At 40.9% G+C, this 20,208-nt stretch overlaps 4 protein-coding genes across 5 annotated transcripts; 2 read left to right on the forward strand and 2 right to left on the reverse strand.

Moving 5' to 3' along the window:
- The first annotated feature begins 3,545 nt into the window (after positions 1 to 3,545).
- Positions 3,546 to 5,380, forward strand: slc25a47b (solute carrier family 25 member 47b). Its single transcript, XM_057343687.1, has 6 exons — positions 3,546 to 3,674; positions 3,980 to 4,023; positions 4,103 to 4,174; positions 4,254 to 4,436; positions 4,544 to 4,805; positions 5,095 to 5,380. Exons 1-6 carry the CDS (start codon positions 3,638 to 3,640, stop codon positions 5,370 to 5,372), a joined length of 876 nt encoding a protein of 291 aa, XP_057199670.1. The 5' UTR covers positions 3,546 to 3,637; the 3' UTR covers positions 5,373 to 5,380.
- A 710-nt stretch (positions 5,381 to 6,090) lies between these two features.
- Positions 6,091 to 8,775, reverse strand: LOC130560145 (tryptophan--tRNA ligase, cytoplasmic). The gene is made up of 11 exons (XM_057343686.1): positions 8,670 to 8,775; positions 8,358 to 8,453; positions 7,937 to 8,144; positions 7,752 to 7,860; positions 7,547 to 7,666; positions 7,272 to 7,454; positions 7,018 to 7,118; positions 6,832 to 6,944; positions 6,569 to 6,742; positions 6,353 to 6,493; positions 6,091 to 6,253 (listed from the first exon to the last, which is right to left on the reverse strand). The coding sequence occupies exons 2-11, from the start codon at positions 8,445 to 8,447 to the stop codon at positions 6,095 to 6,097; spliced, it is 1,398 nt and encodes a 465-aa protein (XP_057199669.1). The 5' UTR covers positions 8,448 to 8,453; positions 8,670 to 8,775; the 3' UTR covers positions 6,091 to 6,094.
- Positions 8,776 to 8,978: 203 nt separating this feature from the next.
- On the forward strand, positions 8,979 to 14,148 carry wdr25 (WD repeat domain 25). Of its 2 annotated transcripts, none has more exons than XM_057344644.1 (6): positions 8,979 to 10,066; positions 11,890 to 12,037; positions 12,697 to 12,827; positions 12,971 to 13,141; positions 13,230 to 13,370; positions 13,611 to 14,148. In XM_057344644.1, exons 1-6 carry the CDS (start codon positions 9,581 to 9,583, stop codon positions 13,830 to 13,832), a joined length of 1,299 nt encoding a protein of 432 aa, XP_057200627.1. In that variant the 5' UTR covers positions 8,979 to 9,580; the 3' UTR covers positions 13,833 to 14,148. The 2 variants fall into 2 exon arrangements, with proteins under 2 accessions (XP_057200627.1, XP_057200628.1); XM_057344645.1 differs by lacking the exon at positions 8,979 to 10,066 and adding an exon at positions 11,291 to 11,745 and having other exon boundaries at positions 13,611 to 14,145.
- A 2,052-nt stretch (positions 14,149 to 16,200) lies between these two features.
- Positions 16,201 to 20,208, reverse strand: LOC130560682 (brain-enriched guanylate kinase-associated protein). Its single transcript, XM_057344646.1, has 4 exons — positions 18,730 to 20,208; positions 18,191 to 18,257; positions 17,790 to 17,897; positions 16,201 to 16,372 (listed from the first exon to the last, which is right to left on the reverse strand). Exons 1-4 carry the CDS (start codon positions 18,960 to 18,962, stop codon positions 16,202 to 16,204), a joined length of 579 nt encoding a protein of 192 aa, XP_057200629.1. The 5' UTR covers positions 18,963 to 20,208; the 3' UTR covers position 16,201.

The following is a 20,208-nucleotide window of genomic DNA, read 5'->3' on the forward strand; positions in this document are numbered from 1 at the left end:
TGAGATTACACTGAGACATTCATCTGAAGGACTTTCAGATCTCGCAGATGAATATGAGCTCTGTGTTTATGTTTCTTGAAAGTTTAGAAAAGTTCGTTTTTTCACAGTGATAAATGTGGTGTATATGACACGAGTCGGATGTCATACAGCATCATAACTACACACACACATGCTGTACATACATGGATAATGTACAGGTTGTTATCGCAGAAATAAACCCCGACAGTGTGATCAGGACCTTCGAGGAGGGTCTTGTATCACACTGAAGGGGATTATTTCGCGATAACGGCCGGTGTTGTACCGAATTTCGAATCCCTGCAGATTTTGACTCCCCTACTTCTGATTGGTTCATTCACTTAGGATGCTGCTTTTTGATTGGTCCCTAACTCTAAAGCCCGCCCCCACACCTAATTCTAACCCTAACCTTCGTAGGGGAAACAGGGGAGTCATAATCTCATGGGGAGTCAGATTTTGATACGACACCGGCTGCTTGTACATTATCCCGCTTATTACACGGCTACTTGCCACATGAGAAAAAAAACTGGACATGAAATGTGAATTTGAAATATTTTATTAGCTCATGTATAACGAATGTAGACCTTCCGCGAGGAAAAGACATTTACATTAGGTTTTAAGGTAAGAAACGACGTTCAAATGTCATGAACAGGCAACTTGGTTTAATCACCGTTTTTTTTGACAAATTAAATGTAAATATATTTTTTAATAATAAATATATTTACATTTAATTTGTCAAAAAAAACAGTCAAAATGATTTGCTGCATCCGGGTTACCGTGTATTATTAGATTTGAGAGGTTGTTATCTGGGAATAACGAACCTGCAAATGTCACGACTGGCCAATCAGAATCGAGCATTCCAACGAGCCGTGTTATAATACATAATAACCAACCTCTGAATATTTACTGTTCACACATTTCATCATTCTCAACATTCTCTGCGTTTGAATGCAGGATTCTAATCTGTCATATCAGTTTAAAAAGCACATTTTTATACGTCCAAAATATTTTCTAGCATGCCGTCTAGTAAATAACAGAATGCAGCTTTAGAGAACAAGTTTGACGACGATTAATTTCTCCAGCATCAATGACAGAAGAGAACATCAGACTGATCGCACCTTCACCGTATCAAAGGGATGTCCAACCAGCACACCTGCAGCTCCTGTCACACGTGAAGACAAGAGGAACATTTTCAGTTTCTCTGTTCATTTGATTACAGCACTGCCTCTGATCTGACAGAATCATTTTTGAGCTACATGATGCAACAGTGTTTGAGCAGTGAGATATGAGCGTGTTTGAGGATCTTCAGTCCTTGACCCGTGTGAATGAGAAACTGAACAGCAGTGAAACACCTGCGTCAAGCACTGACACCCGTGTGTGTGTGTGTGTGTGTGTGTGTTCATGTTTGTATATCCCGGTGGGGACCTAAACCTGAAAGCACACCAACACATGAGGACTCGTGTCACCGTGGGCAAAAAAGCTTATAAACTGTACAGAACAATATTTTTTTAAAATCTAAAAATGCAAAAAGTATTCTATGATCTTTAGGTTTAGGGGTTGGGGTAGGGGATAAAATATACAGTTTGTACAGTATAAAAAACATTACGCCTATGGACTGTCCCCACGGAGATAATAAACCAGACATGCGTGTGTGCGTGCATGTGTGTGTGTGTCAGTGCTCAAATATTCATTATCAAATACTGCATACAGTCAGAAGAGCCACAGTCACGTCTCGTCTGCTTACACCTGCAGCAACAGTAACACTAAACCAATGACCAACTATTGCAATAAAATCTTTATATGTTGTAAATATGAACATACAGGTGAAATGTTTGTCAAGTCACATAACAATAGTCAAGATGAATAAATCAAACTTAAAATCACTTATGACCAGAATGCTTTGATTCTTTAATGGGAACAGATTGAAGTGAATAATCTAGTTTCATTCCCCTAATGTGACGCTTCTGTATTGTTATATTATTTATTTCCAAGCAGTTTAACAGAAGGTTTGATGTATGATCTCACATTTAAATAACATTTAAATAAATACCTCCAAAACAACCAGCAGCAAAGTCCAGAGCCATACCCCTGAATCAAGAGTTGAAGTGAAGAGCTCAGCGTGTGTGCGGCGGCGTGCGCGCTCTCAGTGTAGAGTGTGTGTGCGTGTGTGTGTGTGTGTGTGTGTGTGTGTGTGTGTGTGTGTGTGTGCGTGTGTGTGTGCGTGTGTGTGTGAGTGAGTGTGTTTGCGTGTGTGTCAGTTTTTAGTGAATGAAGCTGATGAAAGTCTATCTGTGTCCTGTGTCCAATAGAAGCTCATGAATACAGGAACACCCCATCATGATCAGACTGCTCCTGTGAATGTCTTTACGTTTCATTCACGAACTTTATTTGATATCACACCTCATCTACTAAATAGACAGAATAATAAAAGATTATTAACACATACAGAGTTGATCGTGTATACACGAAAGACGCTGACAAACTTTCACACGTATTCACACGATGAATGCGAACACACAATACTCATCATTATTTGATGTCAATGTAATCTGAACAATTAAAACATCACTCTCATCGTGTGTTTGTCTGAGAGATACACACATACAGTATATTAGGCTACATTCACATTATATTTACATTTAGCAGACGCTTTTATAAAGCGACTTACAGAGAATGTTATTTTGTGAAGGATATTTTGAAACACGTCTTGAGGATCCTGCATATGTGTTAGTGCACGTATGTCTATTCTTGATATCAACAATTGAATTACTACATGTAAAAATGCCAATTTCTGATATCAATAATTACATTTTCACTAGGGACAATGTTAGTTCTTGATATCATTAATGTGATTGTTACTAGTGAGAAAGCCATTTTAGATTTTTACAATTACTCTCAGATGTATTGATATCTGAAATCTATTTCCTGATATCGGAAATACCAAATACAACATGTTAAAATTAATTTACCGATATCAAGAATGAGCATTTCAACTAGTAAAAATTGAATTCTTGATATCAAGAATAGACATTATCACTAGTAACCACACAATTATTGATATCAAAAATTATGTTTTTACTAGTAAGAATTGCATTTCTGATTTCTAAGATTTTTGAAATGGCAGGAATGAATTATTGATTTTTAAAATTGAATTTGAACGGCAGTCTATTGTGATATTTAACTAGTAAAAATGCAAGTTCAGATATCAAGAATTAAGTTTTTTACTTGTTGAAATTAAATTTTTGATATCAAGAATACACATTTCTGTAGTGATTGCGTGATTGTTGATTTCAAGAATTCATATTTTTACTAGTGAAAATGTTAATACTGATATCAAAAATAGCAATTGTTACAAGTAGAAATTCTATTCTTGATATCAATAATTATAATTTCTACTGGTAAAAATTGAATTGTTGATATCAAAAATGCATATCCTGAGAATGATTAAAAGCTAATTCGGCTTGCCATACATGCGCGCTCTCTCTCTCTCTCTCTCTCTCTCTCTCTCTCTCTCTCTCTCTCTCTCTCTCTAGTCTCTATAGTCACGGGCGGTGTGTGTGTAATCGTCACTGGAGATCAGCTGATCGGATCTGATGCCTCTGTTTGATCGGATCTGATCGTGATGCATCTGGCGGATTTTATCGCCGGTTCTGTCGGAGGTAATTCGGACCGGCTTGTTTTTTTACCGTCTCCTGAAGTCTCCGTCCGATCACTGAAGGTCATTGCGCGCGCGGGACAATATGGAGAATGCGCGCGACGACGACTGTCAATTTTTCATTGTTTATTATATCTGTCTGACTATCCGACCGACTAACAACAGCATCAACGATTTTAATAAAGCTACGATTCAATCATTCATTCATAAATACATTATAAATCATATTCCATGTCTTTATTACATCTGTTGATCTAATAATTGAATAAATGTGAATATAATGATGAGGATTTATAATCTGGTGTTTAGGAGCTTTTGGTGTGGCAGTGGGCTATCCATTAGACACAGTGAAGGTAATAAAATGCCTAATAATAATAATAGTAATAATAATCATCATGGTCGTCATAAGAGTGTATTAATGGGGTGTTGCAGGTGAGAATCCAGACACAGAGACATTATTCCAGTGTATGGGATTGTGTGAGAAGACTCTTCAGAAATGAAGGAGTGAGTATATAACCGTCATTCATCACTTATCTAGGCCTAACTACTGTTAATGTGAACTAACCCACCGCTGTGTGTCTAGATGTCGGGTTTCTACAGGGGGATGTCGATGCCTGTCACTACAGTGTCCGTCTGCTCTTCTCTGGTATTCGGCACTTACAGAAACGTCCTGCATCGTTTACACGCGCTGCGTGACAGACGCGCCGGTGACGCGCATCATAAGGCGGATATATTTCTCGCCGGGTTCGCCGGTGGAGTCGCTCAGGTGCTTCTTTGTTCTTTATGTGCATAACTTAACCAAACAACACTTCGCGCGTCAGTCAGATAGATTCCACCCGCGCGCGTGTGAACTAGCTGTTTGTTTGTGGTCAGGTGTCGGTGATGTCCCCTGCGGACATTGTGAAAGTTCGTCTTCAGTGTCAGACCGAAGGACTTCAGAACATGAGATCGGACTCAAAGCTGAAATACCGCGGTCCGCTTCACTGTGTGTTAAGTATCGCGCGCCACGAGGGTGTGCGTGGACTCTACAGAGGCTCGGCTGCTTTGGCTCTGAGAGACGGACCTTCATTCGCCACTTACTTTCTCACCTACAACACCATCTGTGACCTGCTGTCTGCACACGACAAACATGCAGGTATACTGATGCTTAAACACACATCTGTTGAATTTACTGACGGAAGTCACAGCAAAAGTGTTCTTTTTGTCAGCCTAAAATGCGTTTCATGTGATAACATCTACAGTGACTTTAAAGACCTCGACCTCACTCTGACATTGCAAAGGCAGGTGTCCTGATATTTATGAAAATCACTGGATTCATTTCTTTCATTGTCAAAGGTGAAATACATCTGTGCCAATGTTTTCCAGTGCAAGAAATGCATGAACATGAATTGGCTTGAACCAGCAGGTCTGTTGTGTGGTTTCAGAATGGACTGTGATTCTGTTTGCTGGTGGAGTGTCAGGTATGTGCGGGTGGGCCGTTGGAACACCGATGGATGTGATTAAAGCCCGTCTGCAGGTGGACGGTATGAGCGGACCGCGGTACAGAGGATTCATTCACTGCATAACAGACAGTGTGAAGACGGAAGGTCCAGCGGTTCTGTTTAAAGGTCTGTCTGTCAACTGCATACGGGCTTTCCCAGTCAACATGACCGTGTTTGCCACATATGAACTGGTGGTTCGAGTTCTGCGGACAGCGTCGTAGATTGAAAATCATCATCAGGAAATAAAAAGTTATGTATCATTAAAGGCGGATGTTGCGAAACATTCTTTTACAAAAAACCCGGTGGCCTTTGGAGCAGAATGTCTACTGGAAACACATTTCTATATCTAAACATAGTTAATAATATATATTATAAGAACAGTACAAAGATATTGATCATTTGTATGATATATTTCATATGAGAATGAGTGTTGCACCTCCAGATGAGTTTATCACAAACAGAGGGGGTTGTTCTCGTGACTAGACGTGTATGATGTACTTTTAATTATTGGCAGTACTTCTGTTTGTTTGACTCACTGCTGTGAAAAAGACGAATGTAATGACTATATCATGTGTTGAAATGACTCGAGACTGTTGAGTAAAACTTGTTTATATCATATCTGAGGTGAACACTCATTATGTGGCAGATGTTTATTTATTTGCATGTCATTTGATTCAATCGCCGCATCTTTGAATCAAACTGAATCCGTCTTTGTATTTGTACAGTTTTTAAACGAACCAGCGGTTCGGTCATAATGACAATAAACATGTTCTTTATAACACTGACGCTTGTGTCTTGTCATAGAGAGAATTATAGATCACATGTTAGTTCCCTTGACATTTCTCTGAACTTATTCCTTCATGTGGTGCTCTTCTGGACATCTGATGGGTTCTGTGTCGTTCCGTCTGGTTTGATTCGAGAAGTTCAGACCGGCTGGGATGGATCAGCAGTTAAAGTCTAACTTGCGTGGGGTCATAAAGTGTTTGACGAAGTCATCCGTCACATGTTTGCGTTTCTCCTGATGAGCTGCGATCGTGGGCTGAAGGGTCTTGATTAGAAGTTTCTTCAGTTCGCCGGTGAGAAGATCTCCGCTGCCGTAATCCTGAACAACAACATTTGAACACTTCAGCAGACGAAGAAAACCTTTCAAACCCCACAGCAGTAACTCTTGTGCGTGCGTGTGGAACGTCTGATCTCTCACCTGTCTGATTTTCTCCAGCTGCTCGTCGTCTTCCAGGAAAAATGTCAGATACATGAAAGAAACGTCCACGTCTGGATTTCCACCAAACTTCCGGTGATCCTCTACAGTGTCTTTACCGCCAGAGAAAGCGTGTTTGTTGATCTGAAACGACACACATGGTGTGTGATCATTGAACAAATATTCAAGGTGTTCCCTCACAGCGACAGCAGAACAAACCTTATTCTTGATCTGTTTTGGCGAGTCGGTGAGGAATATGGTGGAGTTTGGGTCGCTGGCGCTCATCTTGGTTTGAGCCCCTTGAAGCGCCGGGAAAAAGGTGGAGTGAAGTAAAGCAGGTTTGAGGAAACCGATCCGCGGGGCCACGTCCCGGGTCATCCGGAAATACGGGTCCTGAGGAAGAGCCAAGCAGAAACAAGATCTCCAGAATGCTGTGCGAAGGAAACATCCCTTAACATTGTGTGTGAAAGGTCTGCTCTCACCTGATCGATAGCACATGGAATCAAGCACTGAACGTCTGTCCTGCCGCTGAAGATCTGAGGGAATGAGCCGCTGAAGGACGGAGCCGCTTGAATGGCAGGAAAACTGATTTTCCCTGCAAACACACCAACCGTTCAACTGAGATCCTCGAAAACATCAGACTGCTTCAATTCACTTTCTCTTCTTACCGATACAATCACTGTCTGTGAAGCCAAAGATTCCTTTAACCTGATTAAATGTGACGTGTTTCTGGACCTTCACCACGTTCCTGTAAAACGAAGGACTCGACCTATCGGAAGAGAGAAACGTCACACAGTCTTACACGTTTAGATCAAAGCTCTGTGTGCATATTTTTCATCCATCGTTCATCTGGCGATTCATCTGCACGGAGGCTCAACACGAACATATCATCAGCTGTGAGCTTAACATACTGCTCTTTTACCCCATGTAGTCCAGATCAGAGAAGATGAAGGTCTTGTTGACATCAAAACCACAGGCGATGATGTCTTTAGCGTTCTCCACAGCGTATCGATAACAGTCCTCCTGCGAAAGATCCTTCCACAGGTATTTCTCATCGTCCGTCAACTGAATGACCAGAGGAACGTCAAACACGTCCTGAAGCCATCTGAAACACACAATCATCACACAAATCACAGCTGGATCCCGTGAACACGTGGAAACGCAGCTTCTGGTGTGGACGACGATGAAGGCTCTCACTTGGTGAAGATGAAGGGGATCAGATGGCCCACATGCATGGCTTCTGAAGACGGTCCTCGGCCCGTGTAAAGATAGAAAGATTTCTGATTCTCGTACGCGTCCAGGATCTGATGCATATCCCTGCGGTACAATAAAAACAAAACCAGAGTTGACACTGATGTGCCGTGAATGACTGAGATTTGTCCTTTTGTGCTGGAGAACAGACCTGTGAGAGAAGAAGATTCCTCTACGGAGAAAGTGATGGGCCACTTTTCCAGTGATCCGAGTGATTCTGTCCACCAGCTCCTCATCGATCTTACTGCTGCCAAACCGAACTAAACAACAACAACAACGTTATCTCATGAATACAGCAAAATATATCAATACAGCTTCACACACATCATAACCTACCAATGAGTTTTTCATAGTCCACTCCTTTGGCGCTGGTCGTAGAGACGTTCCACGGGTCGACTTGATCGTCTCCATCCACAGCTTCTTCGTGATCATTGGAGATGACACAATCCACCGGCGGACATCCGGCTTTATAGTCCTGACGGGTGACACGCTTAAAATCCACTTTCATCTTTAATAACAACTGCACAGCAGCATCGATGTCAGTCTGCAAGAGTCAAGAATCACACGAAGACTGACAAACACAAGCTGTTTTTCACACTATTTAACACATTATTGTTATTATCATTATGTTCTACATGATTTTTTAATTATACTTAGTGTTTATACTCGTCATTACAAGACACATTCAAACAAACACACAGCAGGTAAGATGATAAGAATGAGAAAACAGTTCTGTATACAGACAGACATGTCAAACCTTTGGTGCTCTCTGAGCTTTAAGAGATCGGACTGTTTCTCCCTGAGCTGTCAACTGATCATACAAATCTATCGGACTCATGTCAGACATCTTCACCTGGAAAAGAGAATAATAATAATAGCAATGATGCTGACAGGTCTTTTCATATTTATATTCATTCAAATAAGATGAAAAGAACTGCTGTGACACGCGTCATATGCTCGAGTAAAGCATGTCAACTCTTAAAACTGATATGTAATCAGTCCCATGATCTGATATGTTCAACAATAATAATCATAATGTTTAAAACAATAATGATGAGCACACACTAACTGTATTTAATGATGTGTTTCAATCTTCATTCAGCTTACATCAGATTCAGTGCGGCTTCGTGTTTCACTCAAACGTGTCCGACTGAAACACTGACGCTACACACACAACACTTTCCTTCCTGTGGATTTGCGTTACAAATATATTTTGAAGCAGTTTTACTTTTTCTATAACGTTTTTTTTTTGTATATTGTACGTTCTTAATCAATACGAGGTGTCACACATAGGGTTGCGTGTTTTATAAAAAGGCTAGGTTATAGATATACATATATTATGCTAAAAACGACAAGACTCTTATTTTGTAGTGCGGATGTTTGTAAGATTCGGTCCGGGACGAGCGTTCCGCGTGATATTTCAAATGAAATTCGTCTGCGTGTTCAAATATTCTCACAATAAACTCTGTTTGCTTATATAAACGCAATTGCTTAAATACGCTATACTACAGTAATACAGCCACGTTTATAGTTATATTGTTTATGTAATGAAATGAATTTGGCGGCTCAGTGTCCTTTTATAACGATATATTGACATGTAGACGTTATTCATTTGAACTAGATCACACTTGTTCGCCGTTTGAGGTTTAATAACAGAAGTTCGTGTTGCATTTTCTGCTTTCTATTTTCGTTAATTGTACAAACAGGGCGGTTGTAAGACACCAGTGACAGAATATCCGTTTGTGTTTATAAGACTGTTCGTGTCACAGTAGTGTGGATCTGATGTTTCTAATGATCTTTATTTATTAAGATCTTTTTATTCAGACTCGACGTTGTCATGAAGACATTATGACGACACATCATCATCAGGTGTCCAGCAGGTGGCGAACTCATCCATGAAAGCAAACTTTCACTGGACATTGACTTGAGATTACAGACAGCACAGATACATTCATTTATTAAAACAAAACAAGGGTTTAAATGGCTTCACTGGTGGATTATGAGGATTCAGACAGCGAGACAAGTGAAGACTATAGAACTGAACCTCATGACACTGGGAATAATGACCAGCACACTGAAGATCAACTCTTCATCGTGAACCCATCATCACCATCACAGTCTGGTGTCTCAGGAACACGCAACTCAAGATCTTATTCATCATCGTGTGTAAAGAGATCTCATCCAAACCCAACTGCAGTGAGACCATATGTTTCTAAAAGACAGCGTGTGTCCACATCAGCTCCGGTCCAAACAGAAGCAGCACACACTGCTGGATCACATCTGCTGTCTGAGGTGTCAGACACGATCCGTCCGTATCTGAGCAGAAAACAGGCCGGAACACAGCTGCCCAGACGGGTTCAGTGTGGACTTCAAGCCCACCAGGGTCCAGTGAACACACTGCAGTGGTGTCCAGTGGATCATCACAGTCACCTGCTGCTCTCAGCATCCATGGACAAAACGTTCAAGGTACCACACCACCTGATGTTCATCAAATACACACACACACACACACACACACACACACACACACACACACACACGTGCGGTTGTTTTAGACTTCAGTCTGGGAATATATTTCAGACTAACAAAAGAGAAACTAATAATGAAAAATATGTGGTTGATAGGGTGTTCCAAATGAAATTAGTAAAAAAATATTAAAACACCTTAGCAACCACAGAGCTCAGTAACTATAGGGATGCCCTAGCAACCCCCCAACAGCAGTTTGAGTTTATCTCGGATTCATTTGAACAAACAGCTCTGGATAGACGGAGGATCATGTGAGTTTGTGTGCTGAAAATCAACTCGATGCGTGCGTGCGTAAATTGTAAGAACTGAATCTGAGTGATTGTTGTGTGATTTTTCTCATGGAGAGAGAGAGAGACTCAATTTTTTCAATTCAATTTTATTTATAAAGCGCTTTAAACAATTTTCATTGTTGCAAAGCAGCTTTACATACATCATAATAAAAATGTAATAAAAATAATACTAGGGGAAAAATGAAAGAGAATATACATACGGCATTAAGATACATGGTATTATTGCAAGTTTTTCTCTATGCAATGTACACTGATGTCAGTGGATTGTCAGAAACTGTAAATTATTCAATCGAAGGAAGTATATTTAATGTAGGTATATTTTTATTTTAAATATTGTTAAACAATATACCAAAACAATTTTCAATAATACCAAAACATGCGGGAAGAATATATTTGTTCAAATATGATAACGTGTGTTGTTAAAAGCAAGTTGTTTATATTTGTGGATTAAACTAAATCAGCAGTCTCCCAGTGAGTAAGCCAGTAGCAACGGTGGCAAGGAACCAAAACTCAAATATAGATGTACAGTATATGTGTATAAGAGTGGAAAAAAAAACACTTTGAGAGGCCAGACTCAACCGGGAGAGCCAGTCCTCCTCTGCACTGCTGCAACTACAGAGAGAATAATCACTTTAAACTCTGAGATTCATTGGAAATAGTTCGCCGGGCTGGTTAGTGAAATAGGAAAGAACTAGTGAGGATAGAAAAAAAGAGATATTTAGGTCTGTCCAATATTATTCTGGTTCTGGAATGTCACAGTAAATGTATAAAATCACACAGACGAGCTCAGGACATAAACACTGTTCAGACTCATGGTGGAGTGTCTGATGATTGATTGATTGATTGATTGATTGATTGATTGATTGATTGATTGATGGTGTTGTGCTGAATGATGAGTGGCATTAAACTGCAGTGATTTAACTGGCAGTGTTTGATGAACATCACACCTGAGGATTCTGTTTGATTTCATGGTTTAGTTGTGAAACCTCTGTTCACATCTCACGAGCATCTCTGAGACGTCTCATATCTGTATCTCTGGAGGATATGAGAGAGCTGCTGCTATCAGATTCTGTTTCAGGCGTGTGTGCGTGTGAGTTTAATAATGAAACACAAGACTGAAAGTGTCAGAGGAGCGGCTGGCGATGTGTTCCTCTGCTTGTGTTCTGATCTGAGCTGGACCTGATTCACGCTTTATTGACGTGGACTCTTCACGAACTGTATTTGTGCCTTAACCGCAGTGATTTATTCACAGGACTAATATTGAATTCACATTATTATGGTTTTAACTTTATTAGGATTATGATTGGATTGATTGAGAGGACTTCAGGCGTGAGTGTTTTCATTGACATCATTGATTATTATTTTGATGTGTGAATGTAATGTTTGAGTGTCTGCACACTTTCTGTACAGTTGAAATGACACTGACACACACACACACACACACAGTAGAAATGTGTTTGTTTGTGTTTACAGTTATGGGATGGTGTTGACAGCGGCAGGTGCATACACACATATTCCACGCAGCTTGGCTCAATCCGTGACGCCTGCTGGCTGCCGTGCGGTCGGCGAATCCTGTCCGGCTCATTTGACGGCACCGTCGCTCTCACAGATGTAGAGAAGGGTGAGTCTCCAACATTCACGTTTATAAACGCAGAGCGTGTTTGTATTTCAAAACATAAGAGAATCCACAGATCTCGTGTGAAAAGGATCATCATCATGAGCGTTTATGATCGGCTTCTCTCCAGGACATCAGATGAGCTCAGACTCTCTCTCTCTCTGCACATATTGACTTATTATTAGTCTTTTAAAGAGCTGATTTAGAGATATGTTTGGTCAGGTGGCGTCTGGTTTCATATCAGCTTTTTCTTTGTTGGTACCAGCAGACAGAAAGACGCTCGTGCAGTCTGCTGGTGTTTCTTATCACACCTCTGCTCATTTCCTTTCGGTAATAATGTAGAGTCCAGATTTCTCATTCTTTCTCCAGACATGAGCTTTAATTGAGACAATCAGAACCAGAGATCACATCTGTTTCAGGAAAACATCACATCATATATACTGTACACGATCATGCAGCAGTCCTGTTTGTAACATGCTTTTCAGAGAAACAGCAGCTCAGAACAGATCAGATATGAGTCAGGTTCATGTTCAGCGACCTTATTGTCAGTTCGACATCGTCTGGAATGAGAATCAGTGATGAAACGCATGATGTGACTGAAGTGAATGGGTGTCATCACGAGAATGACCGTAGACACATCAGTTCTGATTTGAATTGATTGACAGGAAAGACTGTTGTAAAGATGGAGAATGAGTTTAAGGTGGGCTGTGTTACTCCTCGACCCTGTGACCCTGATGTGTTCCTCTGTGGCGGCTTCAGTTCAGAGGTCAAGGCCTGGGACGTGCGCTCCGGTAAGGTCAGTCTGATAATACTGGACCATGATTGGTCAGATGTTTGTATATGATACTGACTCTGGCCTGTGATTGGTCAGATGTTTGTGTGTATAGAAGTGATTTACTTTTGTGACAGTATCTAAAGCTGTGTGTGCGTGCGCGTCAGGTGCTGCGGGTGTATAAGGCAGGTATCCAGCAGACGTTGGATATCTTGTTTCTGGGTGAAGGTCAAGAGTTTATCAGCAGTACGGACGCGGTGAGTCGAGATTCTGCAGAACTCACGCTGGTCGCCTGGGACTTCGACACCACCGCGAAACTCTCTAATCAGATATTTCATGTATGAAAAACCCCTTCTTGAATTCTCTCACATGACTGCGCAATCTTATTTCAAAACTGTAAGAAACGTGTGTGTGTGTTTGTATCAGGAGCGCTACACCTGTCCGTGTCTCACCTCTCATCCGCTGGAGAACAGTTTTGTGGCTCAGACCAACGGAAGTTACATCGCTCTGTTTTCAGCGCAGCGGCCGTACAGAATGAACAAGAGACATCGATATGAAGGACACAAGGTCAGCGTTTGTCCCTCGAGCATTAAATCAAATCACTGTGCGAATCCATATCTAATATCAGCCGTATCGCGTCTCGCCAGCAGCGAGCCTTTGAAACGAATTGCTCTTTCTGGAGCACATCAAATATATTTGATAACAACACAACGCTAACTGAATAATGTGAATATGTGTCGGTGTGTTGTCTTTCAGATCTGATGATGAGGAAGTCATTGTGTCGTTTGTGCCGGTGTTTGTTTGTAGGTGGAGGGTTTTGCAGTGCATTGTGGGTTCTCCGCAGACGGAAGCGTTCTCGTGTCTGGTAGTTCTACCGGATCTGTTCACTTCTATGACTTTCACACCTCACGGATGCTGAAGACGCTGCAGGCACATGAACACGCGTGCGTCTGCGCAGCTCTGCATCCGCTGTTACCCGGCGTCATGGCCTCGTGTGATTGGGGAGGAGAAATTAAACTGTGGAAATAAATGATTTGGAATCGCAAATCATGTCCATTTATGGCTCTTCGTTGAGGAATGTCTGTTTTATTCACATCATTGTTTTGATTTCTGTAATTAACATAAGCAACGAACATTGACAGACCTGCGTCTGTCCGTTTTGGTAGTAATTTTGTGTGTATTACGACCTTGAATTTTTCATACTATCAGTGTTAAATAACGATGTCAATGTATTTATTCAGTAAAGGAATATACTGCGATTCGTCTTTATTATATAATGCACGTCATTATAAACTGTGACATGTTGACAGAAAAGAAAGCACAGAGGCATTTAAACTGGTAATAAAGGAATTACTGTAATAAACACTTACTCTTGTGTTTTTTTTATGTTGGTGGCTAAGAGCGTCATGAAGGTTGATGGTTTGGAGATGTTAGTTTAGCAGCGTGCCGTACAGCTGTGCTTCAGTAAGACTGTCTTTTCTGCTCAGTCCTGTGTTTACATATTCTGGCGTTGTTTTCTGAAGAGCCTTCTTGTACCGTTCGACATCGGGAGCTTCGACAGAATTTTCATCGATGTAATCTTTCTTGACGTTTCTGTCTTGCGTCTGCTGCTGGTGTTCGGAGTTTCGTGACCGCTGGAATCTGCTGCGAATGACATCTGGAGCAGTCCCAGAGAAACATGGACTCGTGACGTGCGCGTCTCTCTCTGGGATGATGCTGTAGGTGGAAGTCGGTGGTGTGAACTGTGGCTCTGAACAGCTGAAGGGTGAAACTGGTCCAGAGCTGTGAAGGGAGAAAGTCTTCACGTCCTCCACGCTGGTCTGCCTCCAGCGCTCGCTCGGGTCAACCTCCGGGAGACGGTGCGGCTCTCTATAGCAGGATGCCGGGAATCCATGCTGGAAACTGTTTGACTTTGGGAAACCAGATCCGTCCTTTTCATACGCGAAAGAGTTTTGACCTTCACGCCAGAGCTGCTGAGAGGACGTCGGGTGAGATTTCTCCTCTGAAGTGGTACTGAAGCTGGAATAAGAGGCGGTGACCGGAAGAGACCCGAGCGTGAAGCCACAGAACGGAGAGAAGTTGAGATGGAAAGTGTCGTCCTCCGTGTTGTCAAGGACAACGCTCTGCCGGCGTTCGGGCCAGCGTTCTCCACGGCAGTACAGAGCCGTGTCGCTGCGGTACAGATCACATGATTTACGCTGCTGAAGTTTGTCTGCGTGTGGGCTGGATGAGCGGGCGACCGGCTCTGGATTCTCCTGGACTTTGTCGACGATGGTGGTGGGAGCAGAATCTGAGTGACACGCGTTCATCCCACCAACACGTTTCTCCATGTGAGAACTCGCACAACCCTGTGAAACAACATCAGACACACAAACACGTGAAAGAGAAAAACTGCGTTTAATCTGACACGTATGAATGATTTTTACATTGAATCTGACGTACACGTATAACACACGTGTTCGTGTATGACTCAACTTCATCTTTCTGATATGAAACGCGTGCAGATGTACTGCAGTCATTGCCGTTAAATAACTGTTGTAGGCCTGCCACAGTCTGCATGAATACTCCGTTCTGATTGGCTGGAAGGAGTGCATTAAAACCGTTTCATGCACGCGTATTTCCAGTCAGTTTGATCAACATTTGAAGTTAACTGACGAAAATAACTGTCATTTTCACCTGTCTGATCAAAAATGACACTGTAAACATCAATGACAGCTTTAACTTGGCAAACAACCATCTGCTTCGCGTCGAGTGGTTCTTGGCCTTCGCGTCGTGCATTGAAATCCTATCTGTGGATTATCCCTTACTTTTAATGTGGCGTCTAATGCGGAGTTTCTTTTTTCTGGAGAACACAAAACAAGATATTTTGAACCCCTTTGACTTCCATTGTATGAACACAAAACCCCCGAGACATTTCTCAAAATATCTTCTTTTGTGTGTTACACTGAAGAAAGACTCGCATACAGATTTACGACCACGTGAGAGAATAAATGATGACAGAATTTCTTTTCAATCATTTGAATTGAAAATGACAAGTGGTGTGTAATATCTCTGGGTTCAGTTTCAACAGCTGTATGTTAACATGTTTCTTTTCTTCCGTTTCTGTTATAAATATACTAGAAAAACAGGAGGATTTATAACATCAAATTAATGGAACACGTTCATACGAAAGTGACTTTAACCCTCCCGCACAAGAGAAATGAAAGCAGCTGCTGCCGGAGGGAAACGTGAGCAGATGCTGCAGGTATTTTTAGCATCAGCTCCCCTTTAACAGAGACGCTGTGCGTGTGCGATTTTTTGTGATTAATGGATGTTCAGATCAATGAATCAATCCTGCGTCATTCATCAATGAGAGCCTGTGTTTATTACAACCAATCACAGACAGATGTGTGATGGGTTTATAGAAGAAGCCCTGCAGAGAGACTGTGAATACTACAACGTTGTGTGAATGTATGAGGATCAATATGAATGTGTGTGTGTGTGTGATTGACCTCCAATGGTTTGTTAGGACACAATTTTCCACACTGCAGCAGTTGAGCAGCAAGTTTACAATCTCTCCTGTACAATTCCTGAAGAGACACAAACGCATCACATAATGTCAGTTGTATTTCTATACTGCACTTTTACTGTGAACACAGTTTCTGTTATCATGTCCTGTGCTGTTTCACATCAGATCGCGTTTGACAGAGAATACCGTCCCAGATAGCAAGCATATTTGGGCCACGTGTGAAAATCATCTGTCATGTCTGGCCTAAATATGGCATGGCTGAACATATGTGGGCCAAATACGGGCCATATTCGTTTTGCCATAACTTCAGAAATGGCAATTGGAATGTTCAATTGGTTCACATCTTATTTTGTGGTATACTGTATGTCCCAGATAACAACAAACACATGAGAACCACATACAGTATGTTTAAGACATGGCACAGGCACACAATGGAAAACATCAACTTGTGGCTGACATTTGGATTGTATTTGACAAAAGCAAGTGATTTTGAATACATGTGTGTGTTTATGGAATATTATAAATAAAACAAATTGTGTGGTGAAAATATGGTTAAATTCTGGGAGAATTCTGGCTTCTTGTCTGTCAGCCACATGTGGCCCACATAAGGGCCGTCAGTCCTTTACTAGACTCAGCCGAACAAGAATGACACATAAGGTCCACACATATGGGCCACATCATTCTTTATGACTGTATATGGCTCACTGCTGGTGGAATTATGGCACAGATCTGGTTGGGATGTGGACCGGATCTGAGCCGGGGAACACTTTCTTAAGCAGGCCACAGGTCAGCAGTTTATTTGGGCCAGATCTGCACCAAAGGAAATTTGCTGACTGGGGTAGTACTTCTCGCTCAGTGTACACTATCTAGTGAACCTACAGGGAAATCATCAGGGGCCTCATTTATATAACATGTGTACACACAGATTTGATCGAAAACGTTCATATTTATAAATCTTTGACCTGGAAAAGTGCTTAGCGCCAAGTCAGGGTCTGAGAAGACGTAGGCTACGCACTTTGGCTTGTCCGAGTGCTGCAGGTTTTTGGAAATATAAGTCATTCTTGCCGCTCGTATAGGATTTGGACGTTGACAGGTGCTCATTCTTATCATTAAAAGGCGGAGATCTGAAAGTGCATGTTCAGCTGCGCGCAATTTCATGATAATTTGCGACCATTTCACGATCATTACAGATTTCTCATCTGATAAGAGAGGCATACACGCGTTTTCTGTGCGTACGTTCGTTCTATGAATCACACGTACGCACTTTGAGAAATGATCCAAAAATCAAATTTAGGATGATTTCTACGCAACATTTTATAAATGAGGCCCCAGGAAGCTTAACTGAGATGAGATTTTCTGGCATGTTCAGTCTCTTCCAGGTGTTTTTAAAATCAACATTCATTGACGAATAAAAGTGTTTGTGAATTCAAGACTGTAATGAAAACTGAAATCATATAATTCTTTACTGTACTACACACATTATCTTCTTGTAGTTTGTGGATGGTGACGTTGGCATCGATCAGGTGGTTCTTCAGTACAAGGATCTCTCGATTCAAAGATCTCGTCTCCTCTTCATGAAGCTTCGTCTGAATCAGAAAGAGAGAACCTGAATGAGTTAATAAAGTCACAGATGACACAGATTCCATCACAAATATGACATGAGTAACTGACTGTAATATTATAACAATGTGAATATGCAGAATACAGTCGTACAGTACCATATAAATCTCAAGAGTATATTCATATGAAGAAGTCCTTAAATTCATTTAATCTCAGAAAATGGATTAATTGATTCTTTATTGCTAAGATACAGATTGTTGTTTCTATGGTAACATTAATGAGTGTTTCTATGGTAACGTGTGTGTGTGTGTGTGTGTACCATTCTCTGGATTTTGTCCTGCAGCTCTTGATTTATTCTCTGTAGAGTTGTGTAACTGCTCTGAATCCTGTGATGATGATAAAGATTTTGTTAAAGCCGTAATAGTGAATATATCCCATTCATATTATTACTATTAAACGTCATGTTTGGATAGTTTACTGTACAGCTCTTTTGCTGTTTGAAGGGATAGTTCAGCAGAAAATGAACATTCTGTCATGAATTACTCCCCCCTCAAGTTGTTCCAAACCTGTATAAATGTCTTTGTTCTGATGAACACAGAGAAAGATATTTGGAAGAATGTCAGCAACTGACATTTCTGGGACATCAACTACAGGAAAAACTGTAATGGCAGTGAACAGTACCCAAGAACTGTTTGCTCTCCTACATTCCTCAAAATATCTTATTCTGTGTTCAACAAAACAAAAAAAGTACACAATCATTTTTCCAATGGGCGTCAATGCTGCCTCAGAACTGTCGGTTGCAAACATTGCTCCAAATATCTTTCTTTGTGTTCAACCGAACAAAAAAATGGATGTGACCTGTGCAGTTTCTCAGTGAATTTCTCGAGTTCGTCTTGAGTTTGTTGTAGTTCAGTCTCCAGGTACTGACAGCTTGAGTCAAACTCTTTCTCCAGCGTATGTAGTTGATGTGAGGTGTAGATCAGACGCCTGTGCAGCTCATCATTCTCCTCCTGCACACAACTGCGCAGACAGACAGACAGACAGACAGACAAGACAGCAGTTTGTGCTCTGGTCAGTGATGTGACCATCATTAAAGCGTCTGTGCGGGTCAGATTCGATTCTGATGCTCATCTGATGACATTTACGTGACAGCACGAGATAAAAACAATCAATAATGACTCGTTTGCTTTTAACGTCTCCTATTGATTCCTCTGATGAAATAACAAATGACTCTTACAAAAATTACATGTTAAATCAGTTGCTTTTTTCATTTGCACTAAGATTGAAAGCAAAAATATCAGTGAAACGACAATATAAATATATTGTGTAATGCTTCATACAGCCCGCTAGCAAGTTAAATAAAACACACACACACTCACGTCGTTCATGTGTGACAAATAATAGATCAGCTCTTGACACTGTTAATGATTAAAGCATTTTTTTTGAAAATGTATTTATTCAACAGACATATCTTCACTTTTATAGTCCCGTAAAACAGATAATGTAAAGTAAACATGAGGTTTGAGTTGTGGAGCTGTGAAAGTCTGAGGGGTCAGTAGTGCAGAAATGACACGTCACCTTTAAATTTAAACACTTTAACATGAAGCGTCAACCAGGACCTGTGTGAAACCAACCGAGAATTAAATGTCACTAAGTAGAAATTGCTGATGCAACATAAACTGAGAGAGAGAGATCAGAATGAACGTGTCATTTTCAACAATATTTCTCCCAAATAAAATGTTGATTTGCAACAAAATAAGATGCAATGTTTTCAGACCTCCGCAAGAACTTCGTATTCATTTGAAATAAGACAATACTAATGTGTTTTCACGTGCTTTTTGAACCATTTGAGAAACTGAATGATGTAATATTTGGCTGTTTTTATATGTACATTTTACATTTATTCATTTAGCAGACGCTTTTATCCAAAGCATCCTTACAGATGAGGGAAACAATGGAAGCAATTGGAACAACAAAAAGCACAAGTGCAATAAAAGAAAACTGGTTTTTAATCCCAGCTTTCATGTGTTTTGCCATGTGTTGCTGTTGGGTGACCTTACATCACTCCTGACTGAAGTTAGAGTTAGGAACGGGAATGAAAAGAACACATTGCAATGTAGAACTGATGATTAAAGGTCTGTTATTCTTCACCTGGTGTTAAGGTGATTCTGAATGTATTTTAGATGTGTGTCAAACAAGATAAAGAGGATGGAGATGAATCTCAGGTCTAAAAGACACAGATCTGGAATGGAAGATGCGCATAAAGTAATAACTGTTCTTCGTGTGGTTGACTCTGTGTGTGTGTGTGTGTGTGTGTGTGTGTGTGTGTGTGCGACA

Source organism: Triplophysa rosa, linkage group LG10 (assembly GCF_024868665.1).
Source record: "Triplophysa rosa linkage group LG10, Trosa_1v2, whole genome shotgun sequence".
NCBI classification, from domain to species: domain Eukaryota; kingdom Metazoa; phylum Chordata; class Actinopteri; order Cypriniformes; family Nemacheilidae; genus Triplophysa; species Triplophysa rosa.